The sequence below is a fragment of the Boleophthalmus pectinirostris genome, unplaced genomic scaffold (assembly GCF_026225935.1).
Source record: "Boleophthalmus pectinirostris isolate CB_2022bp ecotype Guang Dong unplaced genomic scaffold, ASM2622593v1 HiC_scaffold_18, whole genome shotgun sequence".
Taxonomy (NCBI): domain Eukaryota; kingdom Metazoa; phylum Chordata; class Actinopteri; order Gobiiformes; family Gobiidae; genus Boleophthalmus; species Boleophthalmus pectinirostris.
Genome location: NW_026571133.1, coordinates 28,215,541 through 28,237,040, shown reverse-complemented (window position 1 = coordinate 28,237,040; position 21,500 = coordinate 28,215,541). Strand labels below are relative to the sequence as shown.

Sequence of the window (21,500 nt, the reverse complement as noted above, 5' to 3'; positions counted from 1 at the left end):
AGTTAGGCATATTCATCCTTCAACATATAGCCTACAATTTAGGCACGAGAGGCAAGTATATGATAAACAACTTTACAAAACTAGACAACTACAAACTACTCTACCATCCAGTCACTATCGAACGTGAAACATATACAAATGCGCATACCATTATGAAAAGAACCAAAATACTATCATAAAAAATATTTTTTTAGAAAAATGTATATACTTATGTTGGCCAATCAAAACCTAGCTCAAGGTAATTAGACATCGTACAATGTTAGCCCATTTTTGTTAATTTGACTATTGTAAGCAGTAACAATAGGACAATACATTGAGAATAATTTATGAGTCAGCTTTGATATTTGATTTTATGTGTTTCTTATTTTTTTAAAAGAACAACAGCCCGGAGTTCTGAGTCCAAAAGGTATGGATTTAAATTGCAAACTTTGCAACATGATGCACCGAAATAAAGAATGCATATAAAGAAAAGCACATAATATAGACTATGTTGTTAAATATACCAGCTCAATTCACCAAAATGTCTTTTTCTTCACTCTCTGCGTATTTCTGTCTCTCTGTGCCTTTCCCCGGTGTAACTTCATGGTCGCCCAACCCCATCTCAGGCTTCTCAGACTTTTTTCCTTTTTCTTTTTTTCATGTAGGCTAATATACAGGCCGGCGCAGCAATTTCGGAATCTGCCCTTGTATATGGCGGACGAAAATTTCCACAAGAGGAGGAACCGCAACACAAACCCGCTATACGAGCTGGAAGCGCCGAGCCTCCGATTAAGTAAAGCTCGGCGAAATTACGACTTATTACGCCATTACTCGTTTGTAAAATGTAACGCAGCGTATTCCCGAGGAAACCGCTGAGGTGAAAATTTGAACATTCGGAATTTCTCATAACTAATTGACAATTTCTGTGGAGGCAGTTGTGCAGTCACCTCTGGTCGCGGAGGGAAGATTTCTGGAACGGGAGATCTTTCGCATGAGCTGCATCGTTTTGGGAGGTATGTCAAGCTGACAGCTTTGCTTTTTTGATTTCAAATTTTGCAAATTTCACTTGTGAATGTTAAGTTTTGGTCCTGTCTAGTTCCTAAACGAGACCTAGCGGTGTTTTCGCAGTACTGCGAACCACTAAACCAGGTGCAGCCTTTGAAACCACCCGAAATAGAGCTGATCTGTTGATGTTTTTGACTACATTTCTCAAAGTTTCATGTAGCGACTGTCTACTTGTGTGTATTAGTAGTTTGTTCACACGTACATAGCACTTATTACACATGTATTGGGCTACAATCCGCGCAGGGGACCAATCGGTAGAGGCAATATGAAGGACGGTGAGGGGAGGAACAATCTCAAACACAAAAACCTCCTGCAGCCATGTTTTGTGAATTTTCCTTCAAATTTGAGCAGAGCGTCATAGTTGGTCCTCTCAAAGTCAGACCAGCTCAGCCTCACTTTTGCCCGCACTTGACGGCTCAATCATTACCACAAACGCACAATATGCACATGTACAATGTCGTTAGCGCAAAACAAGATTTTACTTTTATTTTTGGGAACGCAGAGGATTTTAACGGAGTCTCGTTGGCGCCACCTGTAGGCAGTCATTTTGAGAAATTATTTATAAAATTGTAATGAGTCTATATTTTAGACATGCATAAAATTAGAATCAGTGTTGTTTGTCTGTTTTGTTTTGGTTTTTTTTGTAGAAAGTAGACACTCAGGCTACTCCACAGTTGTGAATTCACTAAATGCATTTCAATTTTTCCCTAATGAAAATGAAAAATGGCTTGTGCTCTGAATGCAAATGAATGCAAAATGACCTTTTGGATGCAGTATTCAAAGCAGAGTGCAAATTAATTATGTTTTCTTGTATTCACAGTGACCATCCCTGTTATAGATTTTCAAAGATAAAAAAGAACTGTCCAATCAGGCATTAAAAAAATTGATTCATTGGTAGCTTATGTTTGTGTTACTTTCAGTGTTTATTCTGAACACAAATGTGAAATCATTTAACAGTATTAATGTTATAAACAAAACCAAAAAAAAGTATTTTAAAATGTCAGAGAACTGTGAATAAAAAAAAAAAAAAAAAAAGTATCCAAAGTGAAGTGAGCAGCAGTGGGAGAAGAAAGACCATGTCAGCATAATTTGAGGGCAGGAAAAACAATCACAACCAGTGCTTGTGTTTATATTAATCCTGCAGACGCCAAACACTTTCCCATCTTGCATGGCTTGCTTTTATTTTAATATAGGGGAAAACTGCAGGGGCCATTTTGTTGTGGGTAATTTTAATGCTGACCTTCAAATGTGTATGAATTCCGTGAGCTCAGAGAAATTGTATGTTTGGACTGTAGAATCTGGGTGTAAATTCTGACCTTTGCCTGGGAAAGCTGATCAGAATGCAGGAGTTTTAGTTGAGGAGAGGCAACCAGTGTCATGGCTCAAACCATGCTGGGTCAAGAATAGGAATGTTTTCATGAAGAATACCTGAAGAAACAAGTTATATTCCATAGTTCGTAGAGACCTTGCAAATCCTTGCTTTGCCATTTAGTGTTGTCTTATAGTACTTTTTAGTACAAAATAATCTCACTTTCTTTAGAACACCTCTCTAAAGCTATGCAGATCCAGCTTGTTCTGTTTCTGTTTTTTGTTCAAATTCATTTTAGTATCGATTAGTAGTGGGTATCGATAGTTTTGACAACCCTGCTGCCGTTTGAGTCATGAATGTTGCCTGTACATTGAATGAGGAGTTTGTTGGGAGATGACAAACAGTCTGGGCCCTGATAAACATAGCATCATATCTGAACCTGTGGGACCAGCACCAAAGGTTTGGCCTGCACTCTTCACTTAAGGCTTTGTTTCCTGTCTAAAGGCTAATGTGTGAAATGTAAACAGTTCTTTTGATGTGCTGCCGTTTGCCTTTGTTAAAGTGCGTTTATATAGAAACATACTGTGCTTGGCCCTTTAAGCACACAGCATTTTGTGTTGCTGTTATTTTAATATTCTTAGTGGCATGTGGAAATGTCTCAAAATGGCTTCACTTAAATTAGACTCCAGGGAATGGCTTTTCAGGGGATGGGGCTGCTGCATTAAAAAAAATTCTGTGCATTCTGCACATATTTTTCCTGCCTCCCTCTTTGTAAAAATGAACCTTATTGGTTTAATGAATAATGCATAAGGACGTTCAATTGCTGCAGCAATGAAAATTAGGCCTGTTTACGTGCAGTGGTTATGTACACAGAAGCCTTTTTCCCTTTGACCATTTTGTAAAGGTAGAGCAGAGAGTTGCTTTTCTAAAAATACAAATTTTCTGCAAAGCAAATCTCATTTCTTTGAGTGAAAATGGGAGGGGTGAAACTCCTGCGGCTTTAATGAATCCATAAATCACAATAGTGCCAGGTTTGCTGCGCCTGCGTCAGTGTGCAGTGTAATTTTGATTTTCATCAAAAATTTAATCTGCCAGCCTACAAGGGTTTAGCAGCAGACCGGATGTCGGCCTGAATTTCTAATTTTAGGGACTGATCTAGCAGGATTTATTTTTGTATAATTCACGTCTGCTTTTCAATATCTCTTGTTATTAAAATTTAATTCGTGGCATTAACATATAGATTGAAAAGGTTTTTATGGGCTTTTTTGAGTGTATGCTGATGGAATTTTACCAGACGATGTTTCTTTTTCCACAGCATCCAGTGTATGTGTGTGTATATGATGTGGGGTGAGGGGATTTATCCATTTCTCTGCATTATTGCTTTTTGAAATCACTGGTCATATACCATCTTGGAAGACATTTATTACGGAGGACAGAAAAATGTGCATTTGATTAAAGAAAGGGAGCACACAGCGTTTAGTGTAAAGCGGACGGCTGCAGTTAGGCTGTGCTCGGGATAATACAAACATGCAGTGAAAGCAGTGATTGAAGTGACCCTTCCATCCCCCATTTTAAATGATTCCTATTTTTAATCCAGCCAAAGTGGAAACATTTCCACAAGCCTTAAACAAATTTGTATTTTATATTTGGAATTTCTATTTCCATCGGCTGACATGCACAGCTCAGTAGATTTAGCAAAGTAAGTTACAGTTAAAAAAGGGCCTTTAATCAAAGTAGCAGAAGAGAATTTCTTTCTGCTAGGCCTGTGATTGATTTACTTCATTATAGTGCAGTGGCAGATACTGTACTGCCCAAATATAGGCCAATTATTTTAAGTACCTCGTCTAAGCGCTGAATTCTGAGCAGAGGAACGTCCTAGACTTGTTTTTTAACCTCCTTGTTCTCCGTCTCCACTTCCATTTTCTACAAAAGTACATTTGACCTAAACTAATAGACAAGTGCTGACATTTCAAACAAGACTGGGCCACATGACAAAGAAAATAGAGAATTACCAATGTGTTTTCTTCCAAAACTTGCTTAATAAATGCTACGATTATCAGGAGTTACTTTATGCTTATTACGCCATTAAAGTGCATTTCCTGCTTTGTGGTGTGTTTATCTCCTATTGGTCTTTTGCTTTAATTGGTTTAGACTGTTTTTATTTATTAGGGACATCAAGCGAGCCGCATCTGTTTTAGATTTACATTCTGCTTTGGTACTGCAGGTTACAGCACATCAGAAGCTATAGACTATATGAAAGAACACAAGGCCAGATGGCTGATTTTGCATTTGGACTTTAATTAGGGAAAAACACACATTTTGTATATTAAAGAAACGCATTTGAATGTTTCACTAGATCGTTTTGATGGCCAGCACTTTCATTCCATAAACATTGGCCTGTCCTTGCTCTTTTTAATTCCTGTCAAAATGTAAAGATATAGAAAGTATATTTAAACTCAGGAAAAACATGAACAAAATATTGAGGTTGCACTGATCAGTAAAGGGCCCAATCAATACCAACCAATATCCATTACGGTCGACATGACCTGTGAGTCGTTCATAAAAATAGCTTATCATAAAAAACATCCATAAAACAAATGAAGCAGGGAAATGTCACTGGCAGAGATTTGTATCTGTTACTGCTGCTCTCATTCAGGCTCTGATATAGCTACGGCCAAGCTTAGCATTAGGTTGTTCAATGTGGAATACAATGCACAATTTGGTGATTTTTAGTATTGCCCTTTTAGATTTGGAAGTAATCTAGGGGTAGGCAAAAATGACCATCTCATATTTTTTTTGCATTATCTCAATCACCCATTAGGAGTCTGAACCATCATGCTAAATTTGAGTCAGGTGACCATAACACCTTATGGTAGTCCAATGGACTAGGGCTGGAGATGGCATGTCACCTGCATGATTCCATGGAAACAGAAAGTTAAACTTGGAATACTTTTAACCTAACATTTTCCATGAAAATAGCTGAGTTTCATGCCATACTGTGGAAGATTGTAGTCATAGGAACGACATTTTCATGGAAAAAAAAATGATGGAGGCCCTCCTCCAGGCCAAGTAAGAGTCAGGTTTGTGAAGATGCAAGCCCACTCAGTGCTCTTAGTAAAGGTTAATTTTATTTCTTATGCTTTTTGGGTGGCAAGATTAATAACAATTGGATCGCTGTCACAATTTGAATGGATACAACTGGCAAATCTCAAAGGCTGCAATTTTTGTATCAGAATTTCCTCCATCAAACAGCTAAGTACTGTCTTATTGCCTTGTGTCTTATTCTACATAAAACGGCTAGATCTGTACAAACATGCTCTGAAACTTGAGTGTTGTATTAGTTTGCCAGTTCATATTTCAGCCTGTTTGTCAATACTTCTGGATGCGAACATAAATTGTGAAACTAATCGCAATTATGTTGCTTGTCAGAAAAGTCAAAATTACATATTTCCCCCAAATTGTTCACCTCTAGCAATAAACACAACAACAGTAAAGTATTTTTGGCTAAAAAGTTGCATACTGTGGCTTTAACTAGTAACAGATGCTCCTTGCTGTAAACAACTAGGGTGTAGTTAGCTCTTCCCTTCAGACAGAGATGTGGTTGAGTTGGCAAAATGTATTCACTTTTTTAAACCGTTGTCTATATTTTCTTCTGCGATTATCTTGATAACGATATTCTGACAATAACAATGTGTCAGAAATGTGTTAAAAGGAGCTTGCAATTCCTGGTTGAGATTCAAGTCCAGCACAAAATGTGAATGGACCATGAAATATACCACAGAAGAGCAGAAATATCAATTTGTGCCCTTGTTTGGAAGATTACACTTTTCGATATTCTAATTTTGCAAATCTCCAGTACAACAACTGCAATATTATTGCTTATATCACTCACCTTTAAAGTTCAATTCAAATCAGGATTCAGTTCAAATTGCACATTTTAAACACATCCAGAAGGAGCATTAACATTTGAGAGAAAATGAACTTCTAAACTAATTAAAGAATCCTATACATTTTAGAACATGTTTGTGGAGGTCTAATAAACTACACAGTTAGTAGTTTTTTGCTGTTTGCAGAGTACATTGTATTACCTGAATAAATAATTGCAGCCTTTGCGACACCTCAGATTGCAATTTCAGTTCAATTCTGGTTATAGTCCAATAATATGATGTCTTTTGGCATGCTTTAACTGATCCTACATTCTATTCATTTATAGAAGACCTAGTGTTGAATGTAGTGAATTTTCCAAAAAGTTAGTAAGTTTTCAAAAGAGGGGTTAATCAGGTGCTGTTTCATCGATATATGAACGCACTATTTTATTTTGGGTTATTATTGTTGGAAATAAGAGGTCCATTCCATTCAACAATGATGTCTTTTGCACTTGTGGGGGATTAGAGGTGTCACTATGGAAAATGTTTCACACCAGTGTTAGTTCTGCCAGAACACCGACAAATACTAAAATACCAACAACAACTCTGAGCCTCCCTAAGGCTACACTCCCAATCTGATTTCTTTTACACTTTACAGCTAGCTAGCAATTCTAACTTGAAATTCAACTTGAGGTATGATATTTTGTAAAAATGTTGTTAAGCAGCCTATGTGATACTGGAGGACAATGTTATGACAAATCACAGTTGAATGCCTCACTTTAAAATATTTGCATAACAAGTTATCAACAAGTCAGATATTTGTTATTACCTGGCTCTCAACTGACTGGACTAAACTAACATGAAAACACAAAGACAAAACATACATTTGGACAAAATTAGTTTTAGCCCTGATATACAGTTTGGATATGATTTTTAGGTTTGGAAGTTATAAGAAAACTACTTTCTGATTTCTGATGTCACATATGCAAAATTTGGCAGTGCGACACTAAATGGGCCGCTAACTTTGCTGACCTAAAAGATTTCTGCATCTTTGCATCTTTTAACTGTGGCAGGACTAAAAATACTCACTTTATTGTTCTACCTGCATAATAAATTCCTTCATATTAATCAAATTACTGACACATGTAATAAATAACCTGAATATTCGTGTTTTCTATAGGTTAGAGACTGTACTGACATTGAACATCTGTCGACATTTAACATCTTTCATCATTGGAAACATGCAAAACATCCATAGAGATGCATAGCCAAAACACTGTGCTACTTTAGGGGTGTGGGGGCTTCTTGTCTCCATGAAGATATTCTTGCTTTACATGAAATTTTCCACAGTATGGCACTAAACATATCCATGTTGGATTGATTCAATTGCAGGTATTTCAGGTACAAATAATATACTTGAAAACATACATGCAAACATGCTTACTGTTAGCGACCTCTCTGTAAATGTGGCCTGTAACTTAGTCTCATCCGATGAGTTACATTGTACACCTTTAATAATAATAATACTCCAAAACAGAACTTCAACCTTCCTTTTTGAAAATGTTGCCACAGTCTTCCTGAAACATTTAGTACAAAGGAAATCAGAAACAGCAGAACACACAATGTTGCATGATTTGCGGATAGTTCACTTTTTGTGTGGTTAAGGTTAAATTTAAAATGTGTTGTAAGAACATTATCAGAATCACAGGTTTCTTTGTTTGGGCTCAGCTTTCTGTGCGTGTCCATGCCAAAGAAGGTGTATTTGGGCTATGAAAAGACATGTTGTATTGGTGACCTATTATTAGAAGGCTAATTTTTCCTCTCCAAAATATCAGTAAGCCTGGCAGTGCTTGACCACATTTGAGCTTTCTCTAGAGGACTTTCACTCTAATGGAAAGTTGTGTTATATTTACATATACAGTATATATCAAATGTCCTATGTAATTGGCGAATATAGGCACACAAAGAGATATTGACCATTGAACACTTTTAAGCAGAATGGTCATTGGTCAATGGCATTGCTGTACATGTTTTGCCGTCCCTCAAAGTATAGACACTCCACATTTCATTTGTGTTTTTTTTTAGGTGTAATCTGTACATTTAACCCTAATCCTTCTCATATCTTTGTACAATTTGTTGTCTTTTTAAATTGTTCATGGTTTTAGATGTCTTAAGCCTTTTTTCATTTTTACAATCCACTGTTGCATTGTTATAAAACCTTTGTGACCACTATGTGAGTGCACGAACATACATAAATTGATTATTTTGTGAATAATGGGTGGTAAGGGGGATGGGGCTTGCTAGTAATTAGAGTCTTGAATATACTGTATTGAAGATGGATTTTACAACAGTAAATTTACATTACAGAATCTTGTTTTTTCAACTGTATTTATTCTAGAATTATCTCATTTCCTCTTATTGGATACAATTATTGCATTTTTGCTTAATGAAGTTATAGAGCCATGTGATTCAAGCTCTTTGATGAACTCAATGTATATCAGACATGGATTTTTCACAAACATAAAGCCAAAGAAAATGGATGGATGGACTAACATAATAGACACAATATCCTAATAGAAAAAACTTTAAAAAGAAAAAAAGCACAACATTTGAGCTGTCCCTTGTCTGTCCATGGCTAAAGTAAGTGTTTTTCCTGATTCAACAGAACAGGCCAAAAGGAGGGGGAGCCATGAGTACACCAGACGAACCCAGTCCAGGGAAGGACACAGATGGGCCCTCACCAGCGGGGGCTGCTGAAACTGCCAGTTCACCCCCCACCATGGTGAAGAAGGAGCTGGGGCTTCCAGAGATGAGCAATGGGAAAGTGGGAGACTCCAACCCAGAGATCTGCATTGTGTCTGGAAGTGATGGAGGCGGAGATGCACCTCGGCGAGCTCAGCCTGAGAGTATGTTCACATTCAGGTTACAAAGGTCTTACTAGGACTTGTTTTGTGACTTGTTCAAAGTGGTAATGGTTTTGTTATTTAGGTATATAATGCAACTGATTGGTTTCTAGATCATATCATGTTCTGCAAAGATAAACATTGTTGCAACAAATTATTACACTCTTATGCAAGTTAGAGGAGTTGTAGCCAATTTTCTTTGTAGTCATGCAACTCTGTTTCCAATTATTTAATTTACATTCAATGATTAAAAAAATATATATATACAATATACTTGAAATTCAGAGATGAAAATGTAATTAATTTCAGTGCTATAAAATTCAGAGCTAATTATTCAGGCAATTTAAATTCAGAATCTGATTAGACCCATTTCCTTCCATGTAATTTGCAATTCAATATCCAATTTGAAAATGTATTTTGCTATTGGCAGTTCAATATGCAATATGATTCAGTCTGAATTATGGCATCTATGTTCTTGGGGGGGAATAAAAAATCAATGGCATGTCATGCCCCATTGCTTTTGGAGATTTGTTCCTTTATTTGTTTTTCAATTTGTGACTTAATCTGCATTTTTACACATTCAATTTGAAATTGAAGTTTAATAGCTAGCAAAGTGGCAAAAATAATGTTTTGCTGTAAGGCCAAAAATTTGTCTATTTACTATTCAGAAATTCTATTTAATATTCTAAGATTTACCTACTTGGCTTTTAATTACATTTAAAAAACAAACAAAGAAAAAAAAACACGTTCAATTAAATACATTTTATGACTATACGTGATTATGTTTTACTAATTAAGAGTGGTGTCTTTTAAGGTACTCCCAAAAAAACTGCACTGACCTCAGCCACTACCACTTCCCCCCCTGCTGCAGTGAAGAAGGAGCATGGAACACTGGAGACAAGCAATGGAAAGGCCAGAGATCTGAACCCTGCTGACATCTGTGTCGTAGTTGGAGGAAATGAAGGGGGATTGGGCCGAGGTAGACCTGGTAGAACCCCTGCTGACAGTATGTTCTGTTTTGGTACTCAAACAATGTGACAAACATCAGGATTATAGCATTTATTATGATGATTACTAATACTTAATTTATTGAACAAGTATTTACTCTAATGTTGCATTTTATTTACATCTTAATTTGGTTTTGGCAAGACAGCAGTGCAAGCAAATGTAGTCTGGCTTTTGGCTGTCTGATTTTTTATTGGCCCAAACAATTTCATAGATAATGGGGGAAAAATCTGATTTGTAAACCCTGCTTGCATAAGAAATTTCATTTAGCTTGTTACTGTAAACAAAAGGTAAAAATTGACTTTTCTCTTTAAAGGTATTGCCAAAAAATCACCAATTTCAGCCACCACCTCTCCATCTCCCACCACAGTGAAAAGGGAGCCCGGGACACTGGAGACGAGCAATGGGAAAGTGGCAGAACTCAACCCTGCTGAGATCTGCGTTTTGATTGGAGGAAGTGAAGGGGGCACAGGTGGAATAGGACCACGCCGAGCTCAGGCTGAGGGTATGTTCGCCCTTGGTACTCCTCCTCCAACGAAGAGCACTGACTCATGCATAGGTGTGTGAATATATAGTCTACATGCATTTCCTGATTGCAATCATGGCTAAGAGTCCTGTCTTAGTCTGGAGTGTCTTGATGATTACCTTGCAATGCTTTCTTGGCAGCACAAATGGCCCATGGGCTTGCAAAAAATGTAGAAAATAGATTCAGGAAAGTTCTGCTTACAGTGAACTATGACCATCTGGTGCCCTTCAGTAATTACAATTACAAACAAAACGACTGTAGACTACATTATCACACTGTAATAAAACAGCTCTAAACACCAGCATTTACATTTAACCATGAAACACTGTGTTGTAATTTTTTTGTTATGTGAGCAACACATAGAATACTATTTGGTGAATATGTATAGGCTATTATATAATTTGATGTTGAGGTTGTGTGAGACAAAATCAGTTTTTTGACTTGCTCAAAAATGTCTTTATTGTGTTTAAAAAAAATACGTACTTGCCGTCATCTTTGTTTTCTTCTACACATAACAAAACATAGACAGAAATATTGGAAATATTTGATTTGGGAAGGGATGCACCTGGGTAGTGTGTACAGGAGCACTCGACTGTAATGTTGACTGTTCCTGCTACTCTGTGTTTGAACATATCTACAAAATCAACAAAAGAACAAAAATGGGTAGACCTGCTTTGATATTATCATTGGCCCTTTTCTGCATAAAATAATGACTTGCAATTAACTTCACTATTTAATTTTTTGGTTAGAGGTTCATCACCTGCTTGTTTCTATGGATGTCATTGCTCTGCTTGGGATGTTCCACAGTATGACATTAAACATTTATTTAATTACAGGTGGTTTTATAGCTCAAAAAAAAAAACATAGACTGTGAACGGGGTTGCCACTCCACAGATTTGACCCGTACACAATGCACCTTTAACTAACACTTCATTAATAAACATTTAGAGTATTTATTCATTATAAATGTCAATCTGTTTCAGGTTCATATGTTTGTGGAGTTTGTGGAAAAAAGTACAAATATTACAACTGCTTTCAGACCCATGTCAGGGCACATAGAGGTAAGATCCATCTCATCTCACACAAAATATTCAATTTTAATAGCACTCTTCTCATACTTGTTTACTAACTATTCTCTCATATCTAATAGAATCAGAGGGCATGGCTGGGGAGAGTCTGCCACAAACTCCAACCAGTAAGTGCTATTATAACACTGTAAGAACATTGTTAAAAGTGTCTGGAACGTGTACTGTATTTTCTAGCCAATACAAAGTCATTGACATGTGCACTAGAATTTTCATAAGAACTAAAAAAAACTCCAAGTACTCTGATGTTAATTATACGTTGTCTACACATTTCTCAGCAGTCCCAACAAGAACCATTAAAAGGCAGCGGGGATGCACAGCTCATGTGATATATACTATACTAGTATATACTATACCAGTAATCCAAAGACGGATGACTATGTCATATTACTGTTGTGGAAAAAAATATGTATCTCTTGATGATAAATAATTAATCCATTTGCAAAGTTCGATGAGTTTTTGGAGTACAGACAAAGGTTTATTCTTGTTACAGCAGATATGTACAGGGCTTAGTCCTGCCCTGGCCACAGACCAACAGCCTTTCAAGTCTCCTCTCTCCAGTCACCTCTCCCAAGTCTCCCCCTCAGTGCATCTGAGCTCTGAGTATTTATACAGAAATACAAATTACACGCATATCAAAGCAGAGTGTTTCTGTTTGTTTGTTTCATAGACTTGTGCTAATCAACTTACATTTGAGGACAGGTAGTACAACAAAGCGCCTCCTGAGGGTGGAGACAGTTGTGTCTGCTGAGCCTTTACACATGTTAATGATTGGTCTGGGTCTCAGGTGGAAATCACATTAATTTACACAAAGACAGATTGAGAGAAATCTTTTCTCCATAATACAAATTTCCATCACACTTTCTCTCTTTTGATTATTCATTAATCATACTTCATAACCAGCCATCATCACACACAGAACATGCAGAGAAATGTGGATCTAAACACAGTTCATGGAGTTGATTTGTTGAGTTCAAAAGATGGAGGCAAATTCAGCAGTTCAATTTTAAGGAGCGTTGTTGTGCTCTGTTTGTTCATATCATATGTGATTTGGAGTCACAAGTTGAATGCCGCTTGAATTTGATGGTGGCACTGTTCAGTTAAAGCTTTCCCGTTGCCTGCCCTGTGTCCCTTTGTCCTCCTTGTGACCACACATGGCTGTAGTCTCCCCATGCAGCTTGACCTCTCCCTGAGCGTCAGCTCATCTCTGGAGTCATCCTTTAGCCCATGTGTCCATCTTCAGCACTCTGGTTGGGCACGTGAGGAACTGGTTGAGTTTTGAAAAGAAGTGAATGGCCGAACCTTTGGGAAGTTTTTCTCTATTGACAGTTGCAAAACGGAAGGATGATTTAATGATGCAGGTCAGGTTCTCCTCAGGAGAAGATCATGTTTTCTGTTCAGAAAGATGCTTTCAGTTTGGCACAGGTGGAAAATTATCTTCTGGCTTTAGACCGTTCACTGTGGTTGTCTTTGTCTGGAAGGGCGTTGTCAGGTTACAGGTCTTTAAATGATAGCACCTAAAACAAATTTTCTAATATTCCTCTTTGACACATTTTTATGTGTCCATTTTGTTCTGAGCAGACATCTGTCTTGCCTATGGAAGTATAGATGTGCCAGAAGTTTTGAATTACAATATTTCACGATGAATGAAATAACTTGAATAAAAAGTAGCTGAAATGGAAATAATTGAAAAAAAAAAAGCATTAACATGTGATAGGTGGGTATGATTTTACATTACTTTTCAACATCTTTAATTCAGACTGAAAAAATTCAAGTTGAGAAATTCAGATAAAAAATATTGACGTCAAAGTTCACCACACATTCTGTTACTATAGCATTGTTTCCCAAAGACTGGGTCGTGACCCTCAGGTGGGGCGCTAGAGATTTTTTTTGGGTCGCCTTGTCACGATCTGCATGTAAGTCTGCAGTTCTACAGTCTATTTTGTTCCAATATTGCTGGTTCAATTGAATGTTGAAAAGAAAAAGAAATGGGCTACATTTAATGTCCAAATAGGTGACTTATAGATCCTTTTATTGCTTGTTCAATTACTATTTTTCATAGTTTAAAACTTGAGTAATACTAATTGTTCAGAGAGACACAATCACTCAGTCAACAATAAAATATCCTCATTAATGTTCAATAATGGTCAAATCCACCTTTATTTTATTTACGAATAGTGCCTATGGACATGGGTCGTGAAAGTTTGTGACTTTTAAAATATGAGTCCCCAGAAAAAGCGTGAGAAACACTGTACTATGGGAACTTGCTAACACCAGGGGGCGCCATGCTCATAGAGGCCAAAAAGCAGAAGCCATTCAACATTCTTGCACACCATGAACAACCAAGCGGTAAGTTTTTTTTTTTTTTTAAATAATCCATGTATCATTTGTTCATTAGTTTTTCAAAATAAAAACAAAAATAAGAAAACAAAAAAACAACTATATTCTTCATTATTTGTCTCCAAACCAAAATAAAAAAGCGGATAAAGATTTGTTTTTTCAGTTTTCGATTTTGTGTTTAAATGAATAATGGAAAAAACGGATAACGGCCATTTCCGTGACTTAAACTGCAATGCCGGACTTTTGTGCCACATACGGACTGAACTTGGACTGAACATCAGCCCTGGTTCAGTCCTGGTTCAGTCCTGGTCTCAGTCCTGGTCTTAGTCCTGGTCTGGTTCCGGTCTCAGTCCCAGTGTGGTCGCGGTCTAGTCCCAGTCTGGTTCCAGGCTGGTTCTGGTCTCAGTCCTGGTCTGGTCCCAGTCTCTGTCCTGATCTCAGTCCTGGTCTCAATCCCAGTCTGATCTCGGTCTGGTCCTGGTCTCAGTCCCGATCACCCGACAGTCTATGTGGGCGCACCTCCGGGCCTGTCCAGACACTCAGTCCTGTTTTAGTCCCGGTTCAGTCCTGGTTCAATCCTGGTTCAGTCTGTATGCAGCACAAAAGTCCGGCATTGCAGTTTAAGTCAAGGAAATGGAGTCTGTTTTTTCCATTATTCATTTAAACACAAAATTGAAAACTGAAAAAAACAAATTGTTATCTGTTTTGTAATTTTGGTTTTGGAGACAAATAATGAAGAAAATTGGTGCTTTTTCATTTTCTTATTTTTAGTTTTATTTTGAAAAACAAATGAACAAATTATTATTTGGATTATTTTAAGAAATACTTACCGCTTGGTTATTCCTGGTGTGCGGGGAAGTTGAATGTCTTTTGCCTTTTGGCCTCTATGAGCATGGCGCCCCCTGGTGTTAGTAAGTTCCCACAGTAACAGAATGTGTGGTAAACTTTGACCTGAATGTTTTCAATCTGAATTTCTCAATGTGAATTTCTCAACTTAAATTTTTATATCTGAATTTGGTAACTTGAGTTTTTTTGTTTGAATTTCTCAACTTGAATTTCTCAACTTGAATTTTTCCACTTGAATTTTGTCAGTCTGAATCAGAGATGCTGAAATGTAATTACATTTCAACAATTTTTTATTGAGGTTATTTCATTCATCATGAAAATATTCTAATTCAAAACTTCTGGCACATCTATACTTCTATAGTTGCCTTAATTGTTGTCTACTGTAAGAGAATGCTTTGGTTAAACTGCACTTCTGAAAGAAATATTTTGTAAAAAATGTTTGCAGTTAGTTGTTGGAGTTATTAGTGTAGGATTATTTCATAGGATGTTGAAGAAAAGAAGAGAAAATTATGCAGCATCCATATCTCCTGTAAAAGAAAAAAAAAAAATTAAGAAATTTGCAGACGCCTAGCCGTTCAAAGAAGGTCAAGTAAGTCAAGTTTTTTGTCATCACAACCGACTTTGATAAGGCCTTTTGTTTTTAAGACCACCAAAATATGTGGAATTTCTGGAAGAACCATTTACAACAGGGGTCTTCAGTGTTTTTCAGGCCAGGGACCCCCTACATATACCTATCCCTACCCCCTATATATATATATATATATATATATATATATATATATATATATATATATATATATATATATATATATATATATATATATATATATATATATATATATATATATATATATATATATATACATATATATATATATATATATATATATATATACAGTATATATATATATATATATATATATATATATATATATATATATATATATATATATATATATATATATATATATATACATATATATATATATATATATATATACAGTATATATATATATATATATATATATACAGTATATATATATATATATATATATATATATATATATATATATATATATATATATATATATATATATATATATATATATATATATATATATATATACAGTATATATATATGTGTTTTATATTAAATTGGGCCTAGTGTCGTGTATAAACATAGCTGCTCTGTCACTGAATATTCAATACGAGGATGGTATTTCATCGAAGTCACTTAACAAGTCTAGGCTTATCCTGAAATCCTGAGCTGAAACTAGCTCCATTTCCAGTTTAAGCTTCAACTCCTTCCATGACAGAAATAAGCCTCTGACCAAACCTAATTCAGGCCTGAAATTTAAGCTGCGCTTTGTGCACGCTCGCGGTGTCTCTGAGAAGGCCAGACCAATGGAGCAACGACATCACGGAAAATGGGCTCAAAGTGTGACTTTTTTAAACTATCTGATTAAAACGAAAGAGGAGCCACATCGCTCATGGACAAGAGTTTGATATAGGCCACAGAACCTTTCCAGTCATTCTGAGGAGCAAGAGGAAAGACACGGCTCCCCCTCCTCTCCTGTTCGCTCCCCTGGCGAGGAGGCTGGAGAGGAGGACTGAGGAGTGTGGAGCCTGGTTAATGCAGCCTGGGGAATGAAGTTGCTTCAACTCCTCCTGATGCGCAGTGGTAGTGTGCGGAGCTTAAGTTTTGTTGTGCATAAAAGTAAAGCTGTAATACTTCACATGTAGCCTTGAAGAAACGATAAAATCAGCTCCAAGATGTTTGCAGTTTGACAGTTCACCCTCATCCCTCAAAAATGAAGAAATATATACAAAAAAAATGTCTCTGCAGTACCTCCGTCACCCCCGTAGGGGTCACGACCCCCCTGTTGAAGATCTCTGATTTACAACTACGGAGTTTTCTGGTACCAACTGGGTTTTTATGACATGCACATCATTAAAAATCAATAGGCAACAACAGAACAGAAAACAAATACCAATAAAAAAAGAAAAATATAAAGGAATAAAGAACTCTACAATTTTGTGGATCAGTTAACTGTATTATTTGTCTTGCTGAAACTGTTGACAACAGCCTCAAATGTTAAACACAGAAAAACAGACATCGCACAATTTACGACATACAGTTTGACTAATCAGGTCCCAAGGACACACAAACATACAGTTGACTTCTGCTGTCACACTCTATACTTAAGCACAACTTTCTGTATGTAAATCAGAAAAAAACTTTTTCTTTTTTCCTTCAAATTTTTTTTCTTTCTCTTTTTTTCATTTTTTCATATATTTTTAATATGTTGACACTGTTCAGAATGGACGTGAATTTACATTTTTCTTCATACATTTTACATTTACAATATATAATATCTCCATTCTTAAACCTGAAAGAGATGTACTGCTCCCTTAAATAAAAAAATAATAATAATAATTTGCAAACATTTCACAATGCATTGATCATTCATTCACACCTGTCTTATGCAGCCACAGCAGCCTTTAGGTAGCATGACAAGACTCACTCCCAAACACCACCAACCACATTCACATGTGGAAGGCAAGACTGGAGAATTGTCTGTTCCAATCACGCGACAGTATGCCATGGTCTGGATGGGATTCAACCTTTGGTATATATTGGAATTGTAACTGAAGACAAGATGAATGTTATCAAAGTAGTCTGGCCTTTCAGTTATATATAACCCTATATCATAGCCTAACACACACATACATAAGAAAACAGCCTAATTAGACATACAAATTCCCGAAGATGGATGCCTTTTCTTTCTTGGCTGATCAGTTTAGAGACCTCCAAATTCCTCTCCATTTTCTCACCTAAGCCTGGATTACATGGGGTTTGGGGGCTTTTATCATTCTGACAGACTGTAGAATATTGTTTAAAAAATAGGAAAGCTTCACCAGTGATGTTAAACACTTAACACACAATTAATTAAGATATATTTTCTCTATCTTTCTGCACCAAATTATGCCTGTGCACTACCATAGCACTTAAAGTAAAATGCAAGAAAATCTGAAATGATTCATCGTAATATGTAGAATTTATAAAGGCTTTGGAAGTACTGGTAGTTTTTTAATGGTGCAGTATTTGTCTACAGGTTGGGTCTCCTGATCTCTGCAGATTATTAATAGTTTGATATACCTGTTGTCTGTGAGAAGCCATTTAACATACTTATTTTCTTAAGGACATGGAGTGTTTTATAGATCAAAAATAGTTTTTAGGCACAGACACCATCACATGTTTCAAGAAACATAAAATTACTTTTTTGCATTTATGTAAAAGGCATAGTTAATAGAAGTTGTTTTACAAACATTCTATATACTGTAGTGTTCTATATAGTATTGTTACTGTGAAGTGGCACAAGAGAAATAGTACATAAATGTTCTTAGTGTTTCTGTTACTCAGTATCACACTGTTTATGCAACAGATTGCTTCAGACAGGATCTCTCTACATGCCAAGGGCCACTTGAGGCGCTCTTTATTGTCCACTGCCGCCTGGCTGCACAGCACTGTCTGCTGCAGTATTGGCAAAACACAGTTCACCGTACCATTTACGATCGATTTAGCTAGTTTTGGGCATGCATGCTCTCTTAATGAAACTCGATGTTCATGCATATAAGGTGATTCACCAATGCAATGCACCACTGCATATCATGTTGGTCATTAAAATGGTCCTAGTATTCTTCATGTACATTATTGTGCCATTTTCCCTTTTTGCTAAATGTTAAACGCACACTTCCCAAATGAAAGGCTATCATTTATTACCTCCGCCAAGGAGGTTATGTTTTTGCCGGCCTTTGTCTGTTTGTTTGTTTGTCTGTAAGCAACATAACTCAAAAAGTTATGGACCGATTTTGATGAAATTTTCAGGATTTGTTGGAAATGTGAAAAGGAAGAACTGATTTCATTTTGGGGGTGATCCGGAAGAAATCCTAGATTCGGGATCACTTTGAAATTTTAGTTAATATTGTGGTAAATGGGGCCAAAAATTTTGTTCCTCAATATCTCGGTTAATTATTGACCAAACCCCATGAAATTTGACTCAGGGATGGACAATGGGATCCTCTTTCATATTCCAAAGGCTGATCCGGATCTGATCCAGAAGACTGATTTTATTGCAATTTATATAAAAAATGGGGGTAGTCCTTGGCGGAGGTCTGCGCTCTCTGAGTGCTTCTATAGTTTTATCTGGAATTATGGTCTACAATATGATATTAAACATTATCTCAATTTTGGTTTCTTTGCTCCAAAATTCTTTAAAATAATGTGGATTATTACTGTGTGTGGTTGCCTCTCCACAGATTTAACCTGTAGCTCTGTTTGATGCCATTTGGTGGAGCATTCGGGGCAAAGCAATAATATGTATCTATCTCTCTATCTATATAATACTATGCTGATAAGCTCATGGCAGACCCTCAACCAGAAAAGTTACACACAGTGCACTTTTAAGACAAGGCTGAAATTTGCAGGTGATCTAAAGAAACAAAACCTGTATATTAAACACACAGAGTGAATCTTTCAAGCCTTTATTTCTTGACATTTTGATGATTATGGCTTACAGATAATGAAAACCTAAAATTCGGTGTCTCAGAAAATTAGAAAATCACATATCAAATAAAAAATATATTTTTAATGTTTAAAACAGAAATTGGCAGGTTCATTTCTATGCACTCAATACTTTGTTGGGCATCCTTTGGCATGAATTATTGCATCAGTGCAGCATGGCTTTTTAAAAAATTTATTTATTCAGTGAGACAGGGACAGTGCACAATATACATTAACCTTTACAGGAGAGATGCATTGTACCAGGTTATAGCACCAGTGCTAATTTCCACCTGTCATCCCTGGGCAGGTTAACTGATTGATTGTATTTATGGGTTTGATCAAGGTGTGACTCTGCTCAGGTGTAATGGAAGCCCAGGTTGCTTTGATAGCAGCCTTCAGATCATCTGCATTGTTGGCTCTGGTCCTGTCTCTCATTTTCCTTTTGACAATACCCCAGAGATTCTTTGTGGGGTTCGGGTCAGGCAAATTTGGAGGCCAATCAAGGACCATGGTCATTGACCTGCTGGAAAGTGAAATCAGCATGTCCATAAAGCTTGCAAGCAGAAGGAAACATGAAGTGCTCTAAAATGTGTTGGGAGATGGCTGTGTTGACTGTGGACTTCAGAAAGACTTCAAGCAATCTGTATTTGGTGCCTCTCCACTCTTCCTTCAGACTCTGAGACCTTGATTTCCAAAAGATATGCAAAATGTACTTTAATCTGAAAAGATCTCATGTCCCATATACCTTTCTTCTGTGTAGTTTTTTCTAGTAGTTCTTGATGCACTGACTCCAGCCTCAGTTCAGTTTTTGTAAAAAGTAGACTTTTATTTTTTATAAAGCTCCCACAAATTCTTGAGTGGATGTTGCTTGAGAATCCTCTAAAGACTGCAGTCATCCCTATTGCTGGTGCATCTTTTCCTATCACTTTTTCTTCTTCTAATACGAGATTTTATGAATATGCTTTGATCCAGCATTCGGTGAACCAGCTTCTTTAGCGACAGTGTTTTGTGGCTTGCCCTCCTCGGGTACACACCTAGGATGTCAATGACTGTCTTCTGGACATCTGTCAAGTTAGCAGCCTTCCCCATGGTGTGTAGCCCACTGACTCAGAATGAGAAATCTTTTAAAGGCTCAGGAAACCTTTGCAGTTTTTCTTTTTTTTTTTTTTCGGTTTATTAGCTGTTTAGGGTGTGGCGTCCCAATATTGAATGTTTTAACAGTATTCTAATTTTCTGAGACAGTTTTCGTTATCTGTAAGTCATAATCATCAAAATGTCAAGAAACAACGGTTTGAAAGCTTAGCTTGATGTGTCACAAGTCTATATGATGTAGGGATTTGACTTTGGGAAATAAGTGACAAAAAATATAAAATTTTTGATGTTGATATTCAAACTTTTTGAGATTGTCTTAAGATGTCACATAACTTTTATTTTTATATTTAAAAGTGTAATAAATAGTATAGTATAGTATCTCTAGAATCACCCCCTTTATATATTTTTTCAGTAGCGATTGAGATTGTTGTTTCCATACTAGATTTAGAATGAATTAGAATGAATTAATATCAGAGTAGCAAGCCTAAAAGAGTATGCTTTTTTTTTTTACAGGCAGCTTCCGTTACTCATGCGACATTTGTGGCAAGAAGTACAAATACTATAGCTGTTTCCAGGAGCACCGTGACCTGCATGCAGTGGATGGTATTTTGTTTTGTTTTTTGCTCTAAACCAGTAAAAAGTTAGCATTTCAGTTTCTTGTTGCACCTGTTATGTACATCATCTCTTTCCTAATCTCTTAAATAGATCCTTATGAACAAGTCATGCTGCCTGTGGATGGCCTTAAAGAGGAGCCAATTGAACCATATCAGAAAATTGGACCAAGTAAGTATTTTTTTGTATTCTGACAAACGATCCCTGATGTTTATTGCTATGAAAACCTTTACGTAATCCTAAATAATGTATTTCTTTGTGAGTACATGGAATTTATTTTAAACATACCATTTTAATGACTGAACTGT

General features: G+C 36.5%; 1 protein-coding gene across 1 annotated transcript in view; it reads left to right on the top strand.

Annotated features, from left to right (window-relative positions):
- Positions 1 to 662: 662 nt before the first annotated feature.
- znf618 (zinc finger protein 618) overlaps positions 663 to 21,500 on the top strand; it is a 28,799-nt gene continuing 7,961 nt past the window's right edge. The window contains 8 exon segments of the mRNA XM_055153919.1: positions 663 to 992; positions 8,885 to 9,125; positions 9,937 to 10,128; positions 10,444 to 10,686; positions 11,637 to 11,714; positions 11,804 to 11,848; positions 21,094 to 21,183; positions 21,286 to 21,363. Coding sequence (XP_055009894.1) covers positions 8,909 to 9,125; positions 9,937 to 10,128; positions 10,444 to 10,686; positions 11,637 to 11,714; positions 11,804 to 11,848; positions 21,094 to 21,183; positions 21,286 to 21,363 — 943 coding nt within the window. The 5' untranslated portion in view covers positions 663 to 992; positions 8,885 to 8,908.